The 23904-nt window shown below is 33.2% G+C and overlaps 1 protein-coding gene across 1 annotated transcript; it reads left to right on the plus strand.

The window, feature by feature from the left end:
- The first annotated feature begins 2899 nt into the window (after positions 1 to 2899).
- LOC134697631 (uncharacterized) lies at positions 2900 to 23588 on the plus strand. Its single transcript, XM_063559914.1, has 13 exons — positions 2900 to 2992; positions 4204 to 4311; positions 12154 to 12477; positions 13060 to 13194; positions 14343 to 14671; positions 15286 to 15415; positions 16564 to 16892; positions 17507 to 17636; positions 18784 to 19112; positions 19727 to 19856; positions 21004 to 21332; positions 21947 to 22076; positions 23224 to 23588. The coding sequence occupies exons 2-13, from the start codon at positions 4239 to 4241 to the stop codon at positions 23586 to 23588; spliced, it is 2733 nt and encodes a 910-aa protein (XP_063415984.1). The 5' UTR covers positions 2900 to 2992; positions 4204 to 4238.
- The last annotated feature ends 316 nt before the right edge of the window (positions 23589 to 23904 follow it).

Here is a 23904-nt window from a genome sequence, read left to right on the forward strand (position 1 = left end):
ATTTCTGTTTGTTTTGACTCTTTAGACAATCATACCACACCTTCTTTCAACTGTAAATGTATTTTCAGACACGTGTATTGTACATACATTTTATAGAACACACATGCCATTCACATGCATGTGTGTTTATATACTAATATTCATAAAAGCTCAAATGCGTATGTAGTGTCACGTTTGTGAAGTCGAAGATGATTATTTTCAGACAAATGCGATCACATGCTTGGCAGGAAACATGCGTGTCACGCATGTGAAACACCTGTGACACATGCGTTTCTAAGTTCATGCAAGACTATTGTGTGGCATGTATGCCCTATAACATAAAGCATTGATTTCTCTTTTCATCTTTTATAGTTTAGTTTTTTGTAGAACCTACTACCATCATCCAGTTGGCAGCTTGAATATAATCAAATTTATTCAAGTAAACTACTTCACCGGCATCAACTGTGGGTTTAACGGGGATGATATTGTTGGGTCGTAAGTTTTTCAGTGCAGTTTGATCTTCGGGGGTATAGGTGTCGTAATATCTAATACTTTCCCCTGGAATTTCTAAACATGTCTGACTTAAAATTGTCATAAAAAAATTCTGAGGCGGTATTTATGCCGCATTTTTGAATCCAAGTACATATTTTAGATAATTTTATAGTACTATAAAAGAATGGCCTACTTGAACGGTTATTTACATCGTAGTTCGTAGGCAATACATGTAACTGTTATACTCAAGACAAAGCTATACACACATGTACATTTGTAGTTGTCCATGAATGAACATAACATTTTCTCTCTACTGTAACTAGAAAAATCAAGATGTAACATTAAAGATCTGTACGTATTCACTCAAGCACATCAACACAATTTGTGTAGCTTGCTAAGTTCTTTGAGTTTTGATGTCTCAAAGAATTGCAAATGTCATTCGCTTGTATTTATTTTGCCCATGCGATCATTCACAAACAGCTATTTTGCCCATGTACATATTCCCATGCATTAATTTTGCCCATGCGAACATTCACAAACAGCTATTTTGCCCATGCACATATTCCCAAACAGTGAAGTATTTTGACTACGCTTAGATTCCCAAAAAGTTATTTTGATTACTAGTATGCGATATTTGCCGCAAGATAAGGCCATTATTGTGAATTATTCCATCATTCAAAACTTTTCATTAGAAAATGCGTATTATACAATTAAAAGGGGCAAAAAACTCGCACAAAAATAAATGTTTCGACCTCTGTCAATAAGCGTTCAGATAAAATGACCATAATATTTTAAAAATCTGCTTGAAAAATAAAAAGGCAATTCGACAAGGTTGGCATTGAGAAAATCAATTGATCTGTACTGCCTAAAGAAAATAAAGAAGAAAGAAACGACGCGTCAAATTTAAGGTACAACACATGCCGGGGAGGATCCAGCCATTTTAAAAAGGGGGTTCCCAACCCAGGACAAAGGAGGGGGGTCCAACTATATGTCCCCATTCAAATGTATTGATCGGTCAAAAAAGGGGGGGATCCAACTCCGGACACCCCCCCCCCCCCCCCCCTTTTTCTCGATCCGCCACTGACATGCATACGATTTCCAAATAGTTAGAATATCTTAAAAACAGTTGATAGAGTGTCACATGGTGACTTTATTTACCTATTTATGTATCATAATTAATTAGGTGATTTCCACTTTTTCTTGGGAATTTCCCTGTAAACCCGTCGAACGGGTTGAGTGTAACGTGCTACCTGTTCGTGATACGCTGGGTAACAACTGTTACATATCAACAAGTAAAGGTTTGGTAGGTGTATGTATGTTTAAAATTAGATTGCAGTGTGGCATAGATTTCTTAGGTAGGATTCAATTTATTACGGTAATGGTTAAGGATTATGTACCCTTGTGTTGATCCAACGCTCGACATATGATATGAAAATTTTATAGAAAATCTACAGCCTTCCCCCTTGTACTCTCATATTTAGCGATTCGATGCTTGCTTGATATAGGATTATTGCATGTAGTGCTATCAATGATAGCAATGATTTACTTTAAACATATTTATGAATTTAGATATTGGTTAAAACAAACATAAATATGGACAAATTCAAGTACACCTTTTAGGGAGCACTCGACTTTCATGACTCAGTACTATGTGTTTTAGAAAATAAAGGTTGTATAGAACTTTTGGTAAACAATAAACGCTAAGTCGAAGGTTCTAGTTACAGGTAAAAAGAAGATTTTTTTTTACCTTCGAAATTTTGGATTTCTCTTCAAATCCAAGGAAATGGGAATGATTCCGAGGATAAAACTAGTAAAACGTCCCCGCCCTGTTACACATTACGTGTATAATAAGCAGAATAAGAAGACGTGACCTGATTGCCAAAGAGACAACTCTTCTCCAGAAACCAACTGACATAGAAGTTAAATACATTAATATTTAAATTATTTTATTAGTTATTGCTACATGTATATATATCGTTAACTTAAAGTAAAACAATTCTCATTATTATAATTAGTACCCGCGCTTTCTGTAATCTTTTCAGTCGTCGTGAAATATTCCATCATTCAAACCCTTTCATATTTAGAAAATGCGTTTTATACAATTGAAAGGGGCAAACAAACTCGCAGAAGAAGAAATGTTTCGACCTCTGTCAATTAGTGTTCAGAAAAAATGACAATAGTATTTTAATAACCTGCTTGAAAAAAAAGGCAATTCCACAAGGTTGGCATTGAGAATTGTCAATTCATCTGTACCGCCGAAAGAAAACAAAGGGGAAAGATACGACGCTTCAAACTTAAGGTACAAGACATGAATACGATTTCCAAATAGTCAGAATATCTTAAAAACAGTTGATAAGAGTGTCACACGGTGACTTTATTTACCTATTTATATATCATAATTAATTAGGTGATTTTCACTTTTTCTTGGGAATTTCCCTGTTAACCCGTCGAACGGATTGAGTGTAACGTGCTACCTGTTCGTGATACGCTGGGTAACAACATATCAACAAGTAAAGGTTTGGTAGGTGTATGTATGTTTAAAATTAGTTTGCAGTATGGCATAGATTTCTTAGGTAGGATTCAATGTATTCTTACTGTTAAGGATTATGTACCCTTGTGTTGATCCAATGCTAAACACGATATGGAAATTCTATAGAAAATCTTCAGCCTTACCCCTTGTACTCTCATATTTAGAGATTCGATGCTTGATAGATAGATGATTATTGCATGCAGTGCTAGCAATGATTTACTTAAAACAAATTTATAAATTTAGATATTGGTTAAAACAAATTTATAAATTTATATATTGGTTAAAACAAATATAAATATGGACCAACTCAAGTACACCTTGTAGGGAGCGCTCGACTTTGGTGACTCAGTACTATGTGTTTTGGAATTTAAAGGTTGTATAGGACTTTTAGTAAACAATAAACGCTAGCTGATTATAGAAAATCAAGAGAGTAATCTATGTTTTTAAATTTTATAACAAAAATCTCTATATGATCTTTTTATCTACGATTCAATAATGGAGAAAAATAATAGTTTAAGGTTTGTAACCCCTTCTGTAGCCATGTGAATTACGACATTTTCAAACGACAATAGTAGCAATACATTATAAATAATGAATAATAAAGATGGACCATTTTGTACATATTCCAAGGGGAAAATCCGTGCAAAGCATTATTATTAATTGCTTTATTGCATCTAATAGATAAAAGGATTTTGTGGCAAATAAAACCGAAATGTTTGTAGAAAACGCACATACTTTCAAAAAACAATCTTTAAATTTAAAAAAAAACGTTGTGCTGAGTCACTTAAGTAGGGTGCACCCTAGAGGGTGTGTGTTCTTGAATTTGTCCATATTAATATTTGATAAAAGGTTCATCAAAAGGAATTAAAAAAACATGGCAGTGTTTACACTACCAAGATTTACTGTGAGTGCAAACAAACTGATGCATCTAGAAACGTTTAAATGCATGGCAGGACCTAGATATATAAAAGTTATATCTAGTCGTCTAGGTTTCAAGAAGAACAAACCAGGATTTTGATGTGCATTTTTGTTCCAGCCTGCAGAAGATATTCTTTACGTACTGTAAAAAATATAAGTTATCTACTTTATTATAAGTATATAATAATATCAGATAATTACATGACAATTTTCATATCACCTGTATCATCAGCACATGGTTCAATATCAGCCCGAGATAAATGATATTTTCTGCTTTCATTTAGAAGTCAGATGAGATTGTTCAACAGAGAGATCCAGTATGAAGTTCAAGATTTTTCTTTTTAATTTGATGACAGTAATCATTCATCTTTTGTCGTTTTCGAACATCACAGGTAACTTATTGTTTATCCATTTTTTTTAAAAGTGAATAGTTGATTTCACATGTTAAAACATACTTTCAATTCATAGTTGCATGTCAAGAATTTCAAATGTGAACTCAGTTCGATAAGATGATGCTTTTGCAATTAAGGTATAAGAGTTATCTTTAATTTGTTAACATATTAGTTCCCTCGGTTTTAGTTTTCCGGATGTGTTTTTCCAATCGAATGATAACTTTCGAACAGCAGTATACTACTTCTACCTTAATTGCCTCTGAAAGCCGTTCATTTTGAATATTGCATCACACTTGTATATCAAATGTATCTGCTATGTCAACATAAAACTGGTGTCTAATCTTGTAACTTTGTCGGAGGGAATTTCCCAAGGTTTAAAAAAAACACTCAGAAAATTCTCTTTCAATACTTCGTCGAAGTGCAGATCAAACATTTTCGGATGTTATAGTGACTTGAGTTTCATCAATATCACTCTGATTACAATTCTACCTTGTAATAGCCTAGAAAATACATATTTAGCCTGGAGAATTGAAAGGTCAGGTTAACCTATTGAACAAAGGGATTTGATAAATTTTGGCTTAATGCCGTTTACCTTGTCCAAAAATAAGGTCACTATTGTTGTGATATTGTTAAAATACAGAAGAACCTACATGTATACTTACACTTTGTGCATCTTGAGTTACTTGTTCAAAATCTGTTCATGTTGAATTGTTTGGGTTATTTTAGGCCTTTTAATAGCATATTCATTTACATGGTATTTTTTTTTATTATATAATAAAATGTTATCTGCTTGCCTGTTATAGAAATAGACTATGCTTGCAGGTTTTTTATTACACTTGTCTTGTTTACAATAAAATCTGATGGTTATTTCTTTCATTGCAAAATAGTTTAAATGAGAGCTGACATACTTTCATTTTTGAGATTTTTCATAACAAATGGACAAATATGTCGTATTATGCACCGAAAAAAATATTCTTCGTACAGACAAAATTTTAATATCCATAATCAGCTCCTTGGCTTTGTTGATTTTCTCGCTGATTTACACTCGTGCTGGCTTTACCATGGTACAAGACTTCTCCGTTTTTCCATCACGCTGATTTTTGTGCTGAAAAGTAGCATTAAATTGAGAAGGAGCACTCGATAAATAATTAAAGTTAGGCTAAGCATCAGCATTCTTCCCTTTAGAAATGCGTTTACATACGCCTTGTTTTTTGCTTTATAAATTTAGTTATCATCGTCAGAGTCAATTAATATTGCTACTGGGTTAATTTCATACTGTCAAACAGTCTCCTACCCCCCTTTGCTGAAATCGGCGATTTTGATAAATTTATATCGCCTTTTGATCTTATCAATAACTTCTTTGATAGTATCTCGTGCGTAATCAACTTTTGATTTATCAATTGCCCAAATGGATTGTGAAAGATCTTCTAAAAATTCAGTGTTAAGAAGGAATTGAACTGTATTCCCCTCGTATTTCCAATTGCACTGGGATTCAGCTTTAAACTTTTTGACTGGCGAAGCACCAGAAACAGTAGCCCCGTGAACTTCTTAGAAATATCTTTCCTTAAACTAGCGTTAAATTCACCTTGCGTTTTTACAACTTGCATCACATCACTATGCGAAACGGTCATGAACATGTAACTCCTCATTTTCAGACCTAACCAACAAATTAATTTACCAAGTGATTAAATAGAATCGCTCGCTTTGGTGCTGTCGTGATGCACGACCGAATCCTCCGTTCGTTTGGAAACTGATCACACGATAGGTACGCCTATACATCATAAAAAGACAAGAAAAAATAACATCACTTTATTTACTACGTTCAACCGTATGAAACTATATATATAGTGCATTAAATTACAGTTTAAATCACATATCGATAATATATCTTCAAAATGATGAGGTTCTTGCTGAGTTTGAACATTTGTGGTTTTTTTCTTTAAGTCTATTATTTCTATGTCTCATAACTGGTTTAAAGGAATGAGCATAATTTCAGTAACTTATAACAGTTTCATTTTTCAGGTTCTAAGCTCTTAATATCCTTTTTCACTTGTTTAAGCTATTCCTAATTTATTTTTTCTCAGGTCTGTTAATAGTTGTAAGCATGCATGCAATTTCTCCTGTTCACATCTGAAATAGTTAGTACATTGGGGATTGAAGCAAGGTTTCCGCCTGTGTTCCCGGTGCCTTATGTTCAAGAACAAATGTATATAAAAGTTTGAAATCTAATAGATCTACTAACAAAAGGAAAAGGTTCCTGTACCTGTTTGCACATTTTCTTAATTTGTTTTCTAAATTTAGCAATTCTTGTTGTTCTTCTTTTCCAGCTTTGAAGTGTTATTATTTAATATTTTGTCTAAGCCAGGTTGCACAATTTTCCAAAGAACTTCATAAGTTTTAACTATTATAGTATCATCAACTTTTTGCAGAGTTATATTTGCATGTTGTCTTTTTAGTCATTAAATTTTAAGCTATCAATCTTAAATATATTCTAAATCTTCAGGACGATGAAGGCACTTGAAACTTGTATTGTGAACAACTCCTATCTCCTTAAAACTGTTGCTAGATCATGAAAAAGAAGGACTTATGTTTGGCCAAACATCATATATATCCTGTCTGAACTAATGACATTGAATGCAACACTTTTACATAACATAATTGGCATGAGGTAATCTTAAAACTTAAGTAGCGGGTGCTAAACAGTTCATAACTTGTTTCTGACCAGTTCAAAATTGATATGCATAGCTTTACTTTAATTAGAACAAAAATAAATGTACATAAAGTAGGTTTAAATGGTCATGACCTGAGTGAGTGTGCATGTCACTTTGAATAGTTACAGAAGTATCAGTTGGGGATTAACAGAGACAGAAACTGGTTTTTTCATTGGTTAACTTATGTTAGAATACATATTAGGATGATGCATTGTGGGAATCCAAATGAAAAAGGATTTACAGGCAGTCCATAATCAAACGGATGATTCCTTTTCTGAAACATACCTGGAGCAGAATTAGGCCTATAACCACTTCTTTTGTTTTCCTAGGGGCTAACAAAGTTATCATCACTTTCGTCGGAAGTCTTAATTTCTTTGTAATATAACTAATTTCACACATTATAAAAGTTTTTCAAGATAATGGGAAACACTTTTTTATCGTTTTGTTCTGTACTAGGATCTTTATTTTGATAATATATCTTTAAAGTGATGAGGTTGTTCATGAGACAAGCTGAGTTTGAATATTTGAAGGGGTTGGTTGCTTTAAGTCAATGTCTCATAACCGGTTTAAAGGAATGAGCATAATACCTGTAACTTACAATAGTGTCATTTTCAAGTTCTAATCTGTAAATATAATTTTTCAATTGTAAAGCTCTTCCTAAATTTTTTTATTTTCAAATCTGTTGTCGGCATGCAATTTCTCCTATTCACATCTGAAATAGTTAGTACATTGGGAATTAGACCAAGATTTCCGCCTGTGTTCCCTGTGCCTTGTAGTCAAGTACAAATGTGTATGGCAGTTTGAACATCTAATAGTAAAGGTTCTTGTACCTGTTTGCACATTTTCTTAATTAATTTTTTTAAATCCAGCAATTCTTGTTTTTCTTCTTTTCAAATTTTGAAGTGTTATTGTTTAGTATTTTGTCTAAAGCAGGTTGCACAATTTTCCAAAGAACTTCATAAGTATTCACTTTTATAGTATTATCAACTTTTTGCAGAGTTATATTGGCATGTTCCAATTGTATTTTTTTCATCAGATTTTAAGCTATCAATCTTACATATTCTAAATTTTCAGGAGGAAACTTTTATTGTCAACAAATCCTTCCTCCTGAAAACTATTGCTAGATCTTGAAAAAGATGGACTAATGCTTTGCCAAACATCATCTATATCCATTCTGAACTAATAAACAACTAAATTTGACATTGAACGCAACACTTTTATATAGCATTATTGGCACGAGGTACTCTGAATACTTGAGTAGCTCATGCTAAACAGTTCATAACTTGTTTATGACCAGTTCAAAATTTACATGCATAGTTTAACTTTAATTAGGAACAAAAATAAATGTACAAAAAGTAATTTAATTAAACCTGATTGATTTTGCATGTCAGATTGACTTTGATTTGATTCAGTATCAGTTGAAGATGTAACAGTAGTAGTGACAAAAACTGGTTGTTTAACTGGTGAACAAATGTTAGAAAACATGCTAGGATGATGCATATGTTCCATTGGTAAATCCATATAAATAGGGATTTACTGGCACTCCCTTATTAAACGGATGATACATTCAGTGAAACATACCTGGAGCAGAATTAGGCGTATAACCACTCCTTTTGTTTTCTTAGGGGCTAACAAAGTTATCATCACTATCGTTGGAGGTCTTAATTTCTCCCTTATATAACTAATAGCACACATAATCAAAGTTTTTCCAGATATTAATAAACATTTTTTTATCGGTTTGTTCTGTACTAGGATCTTTATTTTGATAATATATCTTTAAAGTGATGAGGTTGTTCATGAGACAAGCTGAGTTTGAATATTTGTAGGGGTTGGTTTCTTTAAGTCAATGTCTCATAACCGGTTTAAAGGAATGAGCATAATACCTGTAACTTACAATAGTGTCATTTTCAAGTTCTAATCTTTTTTAAATATAATTTTTCAATTGTTAAGCTCTTCCTAAATTATTTTTTTTCAAATCTGTAGTTGGCATGCAATTTCTCCTATTCACATCTGAAATAGTTAGTACATTGGAGATTGGAGCAAGGTTTCCGCCTGTGTTCCCTGTGCCTTGTGGCCAAATACAATTGTGTATGGCAGTTTGAACATCTAATAGTAAAGGTTCCTGTACCTGTTTACACATTTTCTTAATTAATTTTTTTTAATCCAGCAGTTCTTGTTTTTCTTCTTTTCAAGCTTTGAAGTGTTGTTGTTTAGTATTTTTTCTAAAGCAGGTTGAATTAGGCATATAACCACTTGTTTAGTTTCTTTCTAATATAACTAATGGCACACATTATCAAAGTCTTTCAAGATATTGGTGAACACTTTCTTGTCGTTTTGTTATGTTCAAGGAACTTTATTTTGATAATATTTCTTCAAAGTGATGAGATCCTTGATGAGACAAGCTATATCTCATAACCGGTTTAAAGGAATGAGCATACTAACTGTAACTTACAACAGTGCCATTTTCAAGTTCTAAGCTTTCATATCCCTTATCACTTGGTTGAGCTCTTCCTCTACTTATATTTTTTCAAGTCTGTAGTCGGCAAGGCTTTTCTTCTGTCCACATCTGAAATAGTTAGTACATTTGGGATTGGAGCAAGGTTTCCACCTGTGTACACTGTGCCTTGTGGTCAAGTACAAATGTGTATGGCAGTTTGAACATCTAATAGTAAAGGTTCCTGTACCTGTTTGCACATTTTCTTAATTAATTTTTTTTAAATCCAGCAATTCTTGTTTTTCTTCTTTTCAAGCTTTGAAGTGTTATTGTTTAGTATTTTGTCTAAAGCAGGTTGCACAATTTTCCAAAGAACCTTATAAGTATTAACTATTATAGTATCATCAACTTTTTGCAGAGTTATATTGGCATGTTCCAATTGTATTTTTTTCCAGCAAATTTTAAGCCATCAATCTTTAAATATATTCTAAATCTTCAGGAAGATGAAGGCACTTGAAACTATCATTGTCAACAAATGCAATCTTCTTAAAATTGTTGCTAGATCTTGAAAAAGATGGACTAATGTTTAGCCGAACATCATCTTTATCCATTCTGAACTAATCAATAACTAAAATTGACATTGAATGCAACACATTTACATAACATAATTGCCATTGGGTACTCTGAAAACTTGAGTAGCTCACGCTAAACAGTTCATAACTTGTTTTGGCCAGTTCAAAATTGAAATGCATAGCTTTAATTTAATTAGAAACAAAATAAATGTACAGAAAGTAAGTTCTGATTGTCATGACCTGAGTGGGTTTGCATGTCAAATTGACTTTGACTTGTTACAAAAGTATAAGTTGTAGATGTAACAGACGCAGATACAAAAACATCTGGTATGCCATGATCTACACATTTTAAACATTTTACCCCCATCAAACTTGGATCTCATATGCATCCAGCATTCGGTTTGTTGTAAAGTTACCTATCAAACTGATGCTTTTCTTAGCCACGTTGTTTAATATCAATGATATGTCCTGACGCATTGTACTGTCCAAGTCTGATGGGAATTAATCATAATCAAACCGATATTCTTCTTGTGGCTCTAATTGGGTTCCATCGGACCACATAGATGCCTGATCAGTAAAAGCATTATCATCAGTGTCATCATTGTCTAAATCTATATGCTGACCAGCATTTGTCTTACTTGCTTTCCCAGCTTTGCAGAATTCACTACACCTAGTATGGTCACCGTATACATGTGATAATGTGTTTCTTATATTAAATTCTAGTTGTTTTGCAGCCTTTAATTTATCTTTCTCTTTCGATCTCATGCGAATTGCACATCTAACAGCACTTGTTATTCTAATTCTTGTTCGTTTAAAAAGTTTTTCTTTGCCTTTATAAGTTGGTGTCTCCACCACCAGCTTTTCCAGATTTGATCTGAGACATTTACAGGTGTGATTCGCACACTCTATTTTTTTAACATGCTTTCCCCATACTAGAACCTTTTGCTGTATTTGGGAATACACAGAGGAGTCACCATCACCAATTAAGTGCATATATCTTATTCCATGTTTGTCTGCTTTAAGAAAGCCTTCCACAGCTATATCCGCCTCCATTGCCTGGCTAGATTTATCCCAGTTCTTAAAACATTCATGTTCTGCAACATCAAATTTCAAAGTTTTTGCCCTATTACAAATATAACAAAACTTATTCCTAACTCTCACATGAAGATTTTTTTTTTGGTTTCCACTCCAATGATGATTGCAATTCCCCCTTATGCATGTAGGTATGCTTATGTGATCTTTTAGACCCCCCCCCCCCCATTACAAATGACACTAATTGATGGTACACCTAAAACAAAATAAAAAAATATACATGATTAAAAAGACACATGTGGCACCCCTCCTGTTGGTTGACCGTTATGGAATAACCGTTTCACAAATAATATCGAATATGTTCCTTACGTCGTAACTACAATCCCCTTCCCTTTCATGAATTTGACATACCGAATTAGACTATTTACATGATTTGTAATCACATAAGCAACACGACGGGTGCCGCATGTGGAGCAGGATCTGCTTACCCTTCCGGAGCACCTGAGATCACCCCTGGTTTTTCGTGGGGTTCGTGTTGTTTATTCTTTAGTTTTCTATGTTGTGTCATGTGTACTATTGTTTTTCTGTGTTTATGTTTGTCTTTTTTTTTAGATTTACGAGTTTGACTGTCCCTTTGGTATCTTTCGTCCCTCATTTGTAACTAATTAAGGTAATTATGGTGCGTCGAATAATTAATCAGTTCTTTTAGGCCTTTGAAACAAGTAGAACTGAAGGTAATCCAGTGCTATGGATCAGAAAACAGTTCATAAAATATTATACTCTTCTGTTGAAATATATGTTAAAGCGTATAATACATGGCAAAATCCGTATCACATGCCGTATCACCCTCGACCAATATCATCCCTCGGGCCTAAAGGCCCTTGGGCTGATATTGATGTCTCGGGATGATACGACATATGATACGGATTTTGCCATGTATTATTCTCTATGTAAAGAATGGTAACGAATGAGTTGTCATAACATTTTATTGGACAGCAAACAATGATTAACTCTGTATTAAATGTCAAATTTGAAAAAAAAAAATACTTGTAATTGCTGCTTTCGTTTTTTAATGCATTGTTTATTATAATAGGTGAACTTACAACAGTTTCAATGGGAACAACTACACAACCATCTACTATAGAGGTTACAACAGCTACAGAATGTGTTAAAGAAAAAGTTGTACTAGGCGAGTCTAATATTGATACAAATAACCCGTTGGCACCCTTGTCCACAAGCGACAAAGATGCACTTCAAGAGAAAGACGATAACAAGTTTGTTGAGACAAATGAATCTATTATGGTTCTGTTGATTGACGGTTTAGACGAAGAAGTAAATGGTGTAACAGTTTCTGGTGATGGCATTGCTACTATTACCGTGAAGTATAATCTTCCAGATAATCCAGAGTTTATAACTGTGTCAGGTAGATAAAACTAATTTATGATATGTAACATGCATTTTGAATATACAAATTAGGTAGTGAGATTTCCCTTTTGAGTTTTTATATATTATCACATTTATTTTCATTATTGAAGCCGTATGGTAACCTTTACTTTCGTGTATCTTCGTCGATTGTCCTTCATTGGACAGTTGTCTCATTTGGATGCACACCTCATCTCCTTAATGTTATGTTATGTTAACATTAGAAGTCTATATGATGATATATTACGGGATTAATTGTAGGAGTTTTATTAGGAAATTTAATCGATTTTATCAATTCATTACAGTTAACAGAATACATATTCAGTATATAAAAACAAGGATCTTCAATAAACTGAATAAATACATATCTCTTTGGTTGATCGTATCAATCTCATTATCAGTCAATAGCTATATGTATATTATTAAAGTTCATTTTATTATACTTATTCAATAAGAAAGTAATTAAAAAACAGGCAAATTTAAAAAAAATTAATTTGAAATGAAATAAATTCATACATGCTTTTGATTAGATGTCGCAAAAGAACCACCTATATATTTTAGTTTCTTTCTACAATATTTCAGGCCCCAAATGTACAGCCGGGTGAAGAAATCCCATTGGAATCGAGAAAGTACAACGTTATAAGAATAACAGTCACAAAACAATCCGGCAGCAGTAGTATTCGTTTAGACAGTGTAGAACTTTCTACTTGTGGTAAGATTTGACTGTTATGTTGTCTAGCGCTATAAATCTTTGCAAAAACAAAACCACAAATTTCTGAACACCAAATATTCATTATATTTATTTCTTTTGACTCGAGTATTTTTTTACCCAGCCTTTGCCTTGTGCTTTTAAAGTATTCATGTTTTATTGGTATGAACCTGTTTTTAGTTTTTATATCTATCATGTATACATGTATAGATAGAATCTTTTTTTCTGCCATTTACAAGTATGAAAAATTGACAATGCATACATTTGTACTATCATAAGAGGGACAAGCTCTCAAAGGTCCATTCTAACTCATAAGTAAAAAAGTATGTGACAAAGCCATGATTAAAAAGACACATGTGGCACCCCTCCTGTTGGTTGACCGTTATGGAATAACCGTTTCACAAATAATATCGAATATGTTCCTTACGTCGTAACTACAATCCCCTTCCCTTTCATGAATTTGACATACCGAATTAGACTATTTACATGATTTGTAATCACATAAGCAACACGACGGGTGCCGCATGTGGAGCAGGATCTGCTTACCCTTCCGGAGCACCTGAGATCACCCCTGGTTTTTCGTGGCGTTCGTGTTGTTTATTCTTTAGTTTTCTATGTTGTGTCATGTGTACTATTGTTTTTCTGTGTTTCTGTTTGTCTTTTTTTTTTAGATTTACGAGTTTGACTGTCCCTTTGGTATCTTTCGTCCCTCATTTGTAACTAATTAAGGTAATTATGGTGCGTCGAATAATTGAGCAGTTCTTTTAGGCCTTTGAAACAAGTAGAACTGAAGGTAATCCAGTGCTATGGATCAGAAAACAGTTCATAAAATATTATACTCTTCTGTTGAAATATATGATAAAGCGTATAATACATGGCAAAATCCGTATCACATGCCGTATCACCCTCGACCAATATCATCCCTCGGGCCTAAAGGCCCTTGGGCTGATATTGATGTCTCGGGATGATACGACATATGATACGGATTTTGCCATGTATTATTCTCTATGTAAAGAATGGTAACGAATGAGTTGTCATAACATTTTATTGGACAGCAAACAATGATTAACTCTGTATTAAATGTCAAATTTGAAAAAAAAAATACTTGTAATTGCTGCTTTCGTTTTTTAATGCATTGTTTATTATAATAGGTGAACTTACAACAGTTTCAATGGGAACAACTACACAACCATCTACTATAGAGGTTACAACAGCTACAGAATGTGTTAAAGAAAAAGTTGTACTAGGCGAGTCTAATATTGATACAAATAACCCGTTGGCACCCTTGTCCACAAGCGACAAAGATGCACTTCAAGAGAAAGACGATAACAAGTTTGTTGAGACAAATGAATCTATTATGGTTCTGTTGATTGACGGTTTAGACGAAGAAGTAAATGGTGTAACAGTTTCTGGTGATGGCATTGCTACTATTACCGTGAAGTATAATCTTCCAGATAATCCAGAGTTTATAACTGTTCAGGTAAATGATTGTTATGATCGTCTCGGCTCCAAATAAGATAAAACTAATTTATGATATGTAACATGCATTTTGAATATACAAATTAGGTAGTGAGATTTCCCTTTTGAGTTTTTATATATTATCACATTTATTTTCATTATTGAAGCCGTATGGTAACCTTTACTTTCGTGTATCTTCGTCGATTGTCCTTCATTGGACAGTTGTCTCATTTGGATGCACACCTCATCTCCTTAATGTTATGTTATGTTAACATTAGAAGTCTATATGATGATATATTACGGGATTAATTGTAGGAGTTTTATTAGGAAATTTAATCGATTTTATCAATTCATTACAGTTAACAGAATACATATTCAGTATATAAAAACAAGGATCTTCAATAAACTGAATAAATACATATCTCTTTGGTTGATCGTATCAATCTCATTATCAGTCAATAGCTATATGTATATTATTAAAGTTCATTTTATTATACTTATTCAATAAGAAAGTAATTAAAAAACAGGCAAATTTAAAAAAAATTAATTTGAAATGAAATAAATTCATACATGCTTTTGATTAGATGTCGCAAAAGAACCACCTATATATTTTAGTTTCTTTCTACAATATTTCAGGCCCCAAATGTACAGCCGGGTGAAGAAATCCCATTGGAATCGAGAAAGTACAACGTTATAAGAATAACAGTCACAAAACAATCCGGCAGCAGTAGTATTCGTTTAGACAGTGTAGAACTTTCTACTTGTGGTAAGATTTGACTGTTATGTTGTCTAGCGCTATAAATCTTTGCAAAAACAAAACCACAAATTTCTGAACACCAAATATTCATTATATTTATTTCTTTTGACTCGAGTATTTTTTTACCCAGCCTTTGCCTTGTGCTTTTAAAGTATTCATGTTTTATTGGTATGAACCTGTTTTTAGTTTTTATATCTATCATGTATACATGTATAGATAGAATCTTTTTTTCTGCCATTTACAAGTATGAAAAATTGACAATGCATACATTTGTACTATCATAAGAGGGACAAGCTCTCATAGGTCCATTCTAACTCATAAGTAAAAAAGTATGTGACAAAGCCATGATTAAAAAGACACATGTGGCACCCCTCCTGTTGGTTGACCGTTATGGAATAACCGTTTCACAAATAATATCGAATATGTTCCTTACGTCGTAACTACAATCCCCTTCCCTTTCATGAATTTGACATACCGAATTAGACTATTTACATGATTTGTAATCACATAAGCAACATGACGGGTGCCGCATGTGGAGCAGGATCTGCTTACCCTTCCGGAGCACCTGAGATCACCCCTGGTTTTTCGTGGGGTTCGTGTTGTTTATTCTTTAGTTTTCTATGTTGTGTCATGTGTACTATTGTTTTTCTGTGTTTCTGTTTGTCTTTTTTTTTTAGATTTACGAGTTTGACTGTCCCTTTGGTATCTTTCGTCCCTCATTTGTAACTAATTAAGGTAATTATGGTGCGTCGAATAATTGAGCAGTTCTTTTAGGCCTTTGAAACAAGTAGAACTGAAGGTAATCCAGTGCTATGGATCAGAAAACAGTTCATAAAATATTATACTCTTCTGTTGAAATATATGATAAAGCGTATAATACATGGCAAAATCCGTATCACATGCCGTATCACCCTCGACCAATATCATCCCTCGGGCCTAAAGGCCCTTGGGCTGATATTGATGTCTCGGGATGATACGACATATGATACGGATTTTGCCATGTATTATTCTCTATGTAAAGAATGGTAACGAATGAGTTGTCATAACATTTTATTGGACAGCAAACAATGATTAACTCTGTTTTAAATGTCAAATTTGAAAAAAAAAATACTTGTAATTGCTGCTTTCGTTTTTTAATGCATTGTTTATTATAATAGGTGAACTTACAACAGTTTCAATGGGAACAACTACACAACCATCTACTATAGAGGTTACAACAGCTACAGAATGTGTTAAAGAAAAAGTTGTACTAGGCGAGTCTAATATTGATACAAATAACCCGTTGGCACCCTTGTCCACAAGCGACAAAGATGCACTTCAAGAGAAAGACGATAACAAGTTTGTTGAGACAAATGAATCTATTATGGTTCTGTTGATTGACGGTTTAGATGAAGAAGTAAATGGTGTAACAGTTTCTGGTGATGGCATTGCTACTATTACCGTGAAGTATAATCTTCCAGATAATCCAGAGTTTATAACTGTTCAGGTAAATGATTGTTATGATCGTCTCGGCTCCAAATAAGATAAAACTAATTTATGATATGTAACATGCATTTTGAATATACAAATTAGGTAGTGAGATTTCCCTTTTGAGTTTTTATATATTATCACATTTATTTTCATTATTGAAGCCGTATGGTAACCTTTACTTTCGTGTATCTTCGTCGATTGTCCTTCATTGGACAGTTGTCTCATTTGGATGCACACCTCATCTCCTTAATGTTATGTTATGTTAACATTAGAAGTCTATATGATGATATATTACGGGATTAATTGTAGGAGTTTTATTAGGAAATTTAATCGATTTTATCAATTCATTACAGTTAACAGAATACATATTCAGTATATAAAAACAAGGATCTTCAATAAACTGAATAAATACATATCTCTTTGGTTGATCGTATCAATCTCATTATCAGTCAATAGCTATATGTATATTATTAAAGTTCATTTTATTATACTTATTCAATAAGAAAGTAATTAAAAAACAGGCAAATTTAAAAAAAATTAATTTGAAATGAAATAAATTCATACATGCTTTTGATTAGATGTCGCAAAAGAACCACCTATATATTTTAGTTTCTTTCTACAATATTTCAGGCCCCAAATGTACAGCCGGATGAAGAAATCCCATTGGAATCGAGAAAGTACAACGTTATAAGAATAACAGTCACAAAACAATCCGGCAGCAGTAGTATTCGTTTAGACAGTGTAGAACTTTCTACTTGTGGTAAGATTTGACTGTTATGTTGTCTAGCGCTATAAATCTTTGCAAAAACAAAACCACAAATTTCTGAACACCAAATATTCATTATATTTATTTCTTTTGACTCGAGTATTTTTTTACCCAGCCTTTGCCTTGTGCTTTTAAAGTATTCATGTTTTATTGGTATGAACCTGTTTTTAGTTTTTATATCTATCATGTATACATGTATAGATAGAATCTTTTTTTCTGCCATTTACAAGTATGAAAAATTGACAATGCATACATTTGTACTATCATAAGAGGGACAAGCTCTCAAAGGTCCATTCTAACTCATAAGTAAAAAAGTATGTGACAAAGCCATGATTAAAAAGACACATGTGGCACCCCTCCTGTTGGTTGACCGTTATGGAATAACCGTTTCACAAATAATATCGAATATGTTCCTTACGTTGTAACTACAATCCCCTTCCCTTTCATGAATTTGACATACCGAATTAGACTATTTACATGATTTGTAATCACATAAGCAACACGACGGGTGCCGCATGTGGAGCAGGATCTGCTTACCCTTCCGGAGCACCTGAGATCACCCCTGGTTTTTCGTGGGGTTCGTGTTGTTTATTCTTTAGTTTTCTATGTTGTGTCATGTGTACTATTGTTTTTCTGTGTTTCTGTTTGTCTTTTTTTTTAGATTTACGAGTTTGACTGTCCCTTTGGTATCTTTCGTCCCTCATTTGTAACTAATTAAGGTAATTATGGTGCGTCGAATAATTGAGCAGTTCTTTTAGGCCTTTGAAACAAGTAGAACTGAAGGTAATCCAGTGCTATGGATCAGAAAACAGTTCATAAAATATTATACTCTTCTGTTAAAATATATGATAAAGCGTATAATACATGGCAAAATCCGTATCACATGCCGTATCACCCTCGACCAATATCATCCCTCGGGCCTAAAGGCCCTTGGGCTGATATTGATGTCTCGGGATGATACGACATATGATACGGATTTTGCCATGTATTATTCTCTATGTAAAGAATGGTAACGAATGAGTTGTCATAACATTTTATTGGACAGCAAACAATGATTAACTCTGTATTAAATGTCAAATTTGAAAAAAAAAATACTTGTAATTGCTGCTTTCGTTTTTTAATGCATTGTTTATTATAATAGGTGAACTTACAACAGTTTCAATGGGAACAACTACACAACCATCTACTATAGAGGTTACAACAGCTACAGAATGTGTTAAAGAAAAAGTTGTACTAGGCGAGTCTAATATTGATACAAATAACCCGTTGGCACCCTTGTCCACAAGCGACAAAGATGCACTTCAAGAGAAAGACGATAACAAGTTTGTTGAGACAAATGAATCTATTATGGTTCTGTTGATTGACGGTTTAGACGAAGAAGTAAATGGTGTAACAGTTTCTGGTGATGGCATTGCTACTATTACCGTGAAGTATAATCTTCCAGATAATCCAGAGTTTATAACTGTTCAGGTAAATGATTGTTATGATCGTCTCGGCTCCAAATAAGATAAAACTAATTTATGATATGTAACATGCATTTTGAATATACAAATTAGGTAGTGAGATTTCCCTTTTGAGTTTTTATATATTATCACATTTATTTTCATTATTGAAGCCGTATGGTAACCTTTACTTTCGTGTATCTTCGTCGATTGTCCTTCATTGGACAGTTGTCTCATTTGGATGCACACCTCATCTCCTTAATGTTATGTTATGTTAACATTAGAAGGCTATATGATGATATATTACGGGATTAATTGTAGGAGTTTTTTTAGGAAATTTAATCGATTTTATCAATTCATTACAGTTAACAGAATACATATTCAGTATATAAAAACAAGGATCTTCAATAAACTGAATAAATACATATCTCTTTGGTTGATCGTATCAATCTCATTATCAGTCAATAGCTATATGTATATTATTAAAGTTCATTTTATTATACTTATTCAATAAGAAAGTAATTAAAAAACAGGCAAATTTAAAAAAAATTAATTTGAAATGAAATAAATTCATACATGCTTTTGATTAGATGTCGCAAAAGAACCACCTATATATTTTAGTTTCTTTCTACAATATTTCAGGCCCCAAATGTACAGCCGGGTGAAGAAATCCCATTGGAATCGAGAAAGTACAACGTTATAAGAATAACAGTCACAAAACAATCCGGCAGCAGTAGTATTCGTTTAGACAGTGTAGAACTTTCTACTTGTGGTAAGATTTGACTGTTATGTTGTCTAGCGCTATAAATCTTTGCAAAAACAAAACCACAAATTTCTGAACACCAAATATTCATTATATTTATTTCTTTTGACTCGAGTATTTTTTTACCCAGCCTTTGCCTTGTGCTTTTAAAGTATTCATGTTTTATTGGTATGAACCTGTTTTTAGTTTTTATATCTATCATGTATACATGTATAGATAGAATCTTTTTTTCTGCCATTTACAAGTATGAAAAATTGACAATGCATACATTTGTACTATCATAAGAGGGACAAGCTCTCAAAGGTCCATTCTAACTCATAAGTAAAAAAGTATGTGACAAAGCCATGATTAAAAAGACACATGTGGCACCCCTCCTGTTGGTTGACCGTTATGGAATAACCGTTTCACAAATAATATCGAATATGTTCCTTACGTCGTAACTACAATCCCCTTCCCTTTCATGAATTTGACATACCGAATTAGACTATTTACATGATTTGTAATCACATAAGCAACACGACGGGTGCCGCATGTGGAGCAGGATCTGCTTACCCTTCCGGAGCACCTGAGATCACCCCTGGTTTTTCGTGGGGTTCGTGTTGTTTATTCTTTAGTTTTCTATGTTGTGTCATGTGTACTATTGTTTTTCTGTGTTTCTGTTTGTCTTTTTTTTTAGATTTACGAGTTTGACTGTCCCTTTGGTATCTTTCGTCCCTCATTTGTAACTAATTAAGGTAATTATGGTGCGTCGAATAATTGAGCAGTTCTTTTAGGCCTTTGAAACAAGTAGAACTGAAGGTAATCCAGTGCTATGGATCAGAAAACAGTTCATAAAATATTATACTCTTCTGTTGAAATATATGATAAAGCGTATAATACATGGCAAAATCCGTATCACATGCCGTATCACCCTCGACCAATATCATCCCTCGGGCCTAAAGGCCCTTGGGCTGATATTGATGTCTCGGGATGATACGACATATGATACGGATTTTGCCATGTATTATTCTCTATGTAAAGAATGGTAACGAATGAGTTGTCATAACATTTTATTGGACAGCAAACAATGATTAACTCTGTATTAAATGTCAAATTTGAAAAAAAAAATACTTGTAATTGCTGCTTTCGTTTTTTAATGCATTGTTTATTATAATAGGTGAACTTACAACAGTTTCAATGGGAACAACTACACAACCATCTACTATAGAGGTTACAACAGCTACAGAATGTGTTAAAGAAAAAGTTGTACTAGGCGAGTCTAATATTGAAACAAATAACCCGTTGGCACCCTTGTCCACAAGCGACAAAGATGCACTTCAAGAGAAAGACGATAACAAGTTTGTTGAGACAAATGAATCTATTATGGTTCTGTTGATTGACGGTTTAGACGAAGAAGTAAATGGTGTAACAGTTTCTGGTGATGGCATTGCTACTATTACCGTGAAGTATAATCTTCCAGATAATCCAGAGTTTATAACTGTTCAGGTAAATGATTGTTATGATCGTCTCGGCTCCAAATAAGATAAAACTAATTTATGATATGTAACATGCATTTTGAATATACAAATTAGGTAGTGAGATTTCCCTTTTGAGTTTTTATATATTATCACATTTATTTTCATTATTGAAGCCGTATGGTAACCTTTACTTTCGTGTATCTTCGTCGATTGTCCTTCATTGGACAGTTGTCTCATTTGGATGCACACCTCATCTCCTTAATGTTATGTTATGTTAACATTAGAAGTCTATATGATGATATATTACGGGATTAATTGTAGGAGTTTTATTAGGAAATTTAATCGATTTTATCAATTCATTACAGTTAACAGAATACATATTCAGTATATAAAAACAAGGATCTTCAATAAACTGAATAAATACATATCTCTTTGGTTGATCGTATCAATCTCATTATCAGTCAATAGCTATATGTATATTATCAAAGTTCATTTTATTATACTTATTCAATAAGAAAGTAATTAAAAAACAGGCAAATTTAAAAAAAATTAATTTGAAATGAAATGAATTCATACATGCTTTTGATTAGATGTCGCAAAAGAACCACCTATATATTTTAGTTTCTTTCTACAATATTTCAGGCCCCAAATGTACAGCCGGGTGAAGAAATCCCATTGGAATCGAGAAAGTACAACGTTATAAGAATAACAGTCACAAAACAATCCGGCAGCAGTAGTATTCGTTTAGACAGTGTAGAACTTTCTACTTGTGGTAAGATTTGACTGTTATGTTGTCTAGCGCTATAAATCTTTGCAAAAACAAAACCACAAATTTCTGAACACCAAATATTCATTATATTTATTTCTTTTGACTCGAGTATTTTTTTACCCAGCCTTTGCCTTGTGCTTTTAAAGTATTCATGTTTTATTGGTATGAACCTGTTTTTAGTTTTTATATCTATCATGTATACATGTATAGATAGAATCTTTTTTTCTGCCATTTACAAGTATGAAAAATTGACAATGCATACATTTGTACTATCATAAGAGGGACAAGCTCTCAAAGGTCCATTCTAACTCATAAGTAAAAAAGTATGTGACAAAGCCATGATTAAAAAGACACATGTGGCAGCCCTCCTGTTGGTTGACCGTTATGGAATAACCGTTTCACAAATAATATCGAATATGTTCCTTACGTCGTAACTACAATCCCCTTCCCTTTCATGAATTTGACATACCGAATTAGACTATTTACATGATTTGTAATCACATAAGCAACACGACGGGTGCCGCATGTGGAGCAGGATCTGCTTACCCTTCCGGAGCACCTGAGATCACCCCTGGTTTTTCGTGGGGTTCGTGTTGTTTATTCTTTAGTTTTCTATGTTGTGTCATGTGTACTATTGTTTTTCTGTGTTTCTGTTTGTCTTTTTTTTTAGATTTACGAGTTTGACTGTCCCTTTGGTATCTTTCGTCCCTCATTTGTAACTAATTAAGGTAATTATGGTGCGTCGAATAATTGAGCAGTTCTTTTAGGCCTTTGAAACAAGTAGAACTGAAGGTAATCCAGTGCTATGGATCAGAAAACAGTTCATAAAATATTATACTCTTCTGTTGAAATATATGATAAAGCGTATAATACATGGCAAAATCCGTATCACATGCCGTATCACCCTCGACCAATATCATCCCTCGGGCCTAAAGGCCCTTGGGCTGATATTGATGTCTCGGGATGATACGACATATGATACGGATTTTGCCATGTATTATTCTCTATGTAAAGAATGGTAACGAATGAGTTGTCATAACATTTTATTGGACAGCAAACAATGATTAACTCTGTATTAAATGTCAAATTTGAAAAAAAAAATACTTGTAATTGCTGCTTTCGTTTTTTAATGCATTGTTTATTATAATAGGTGAACTTACAACAGTTTCAATGGGAACAACTACACAACCATCTACTATAGAGGTTACAACAGCTACAGAATGTGTTAAAGAAAAAGTTGTACTAGGCGAGTCTAATATTGATACAAATAACCCGTTGGCACCCTTGTCCACAAGCGACAAAGATGCACTTCAAGAGAAAGACGATAACAAGTTTGTTGAGACAAATGAATCTATTATGGTTCTGTTGATTGACGGTTTAGACGAAGAAGTAAATGGTGTAACAGTTTCTGGTGATGGCATTGCTACTATTACCGTGAAGTATAATCTTCCAGATAATCCAGAGTTTATAACTGTTCAGGTAAATGATTGTTATGATCGTCTCGGCTCCAAATAAGATAAAACTAATTTATGATATGTAACATGCATTTTGAATATACAAATTAGGTAGTGAGATTTCCCTTTTGAGTTTTTATATATTATCACATTTATTTTCATTATTGAAGCCGTATGGTAACCTTTACTTTCGTGTATCTTCGTCGATTGTCCTTCATTGGACAGTTGTCTCATTTGGATGCACACCTCATCTCCTTAATGTTATGTTATGTTAACATTAGAAGTCTATATGATGATATATTACGGGATTAATTGTAGGAGTTTTATTAGGAAATTTAATCGATTTTATCAATTCATTACAGTTAACAGAATACATA

This window comes from Mytilus trossulus, chromosome 14, assembly GCF_036588685.1.
Source record: "Mytilus trossulus isolate FHL-02 chromosome 14, PNRI_Mtr1.1.1.hap1, whole genome shotgun sequence".
NCBI lineage: Eukaryota > Metazoa > Mollusca > Bivalvia > Mytilida > Mytilidae > Mytilus > Mytilus trossulus.

Bases quoted from the DNA above. Each gene is read 5' to 3' on its own strand.
- LOC134697631 (XM_063559914.1), top strand. From the start codon at position 4,239: ATGAAGTTCAAGATTTTTCTTTTTAATTTGATGACAGTAATCATTCAT. The intron at 13,195-14,342 runs GTAAGATTTGAC...TTATTATAATAG, and splicing joins TGTAGAACTTTCTACTTGTG to GTGAACTTACAACAGTTTCA. The intron at 14,672-15,285 runs GTAAATGATTGT...ACAATATTTCAG, and splicing joins CAGAGTTTATAACTGTTCAG to GCCCCAAATGTACAGCCGGG.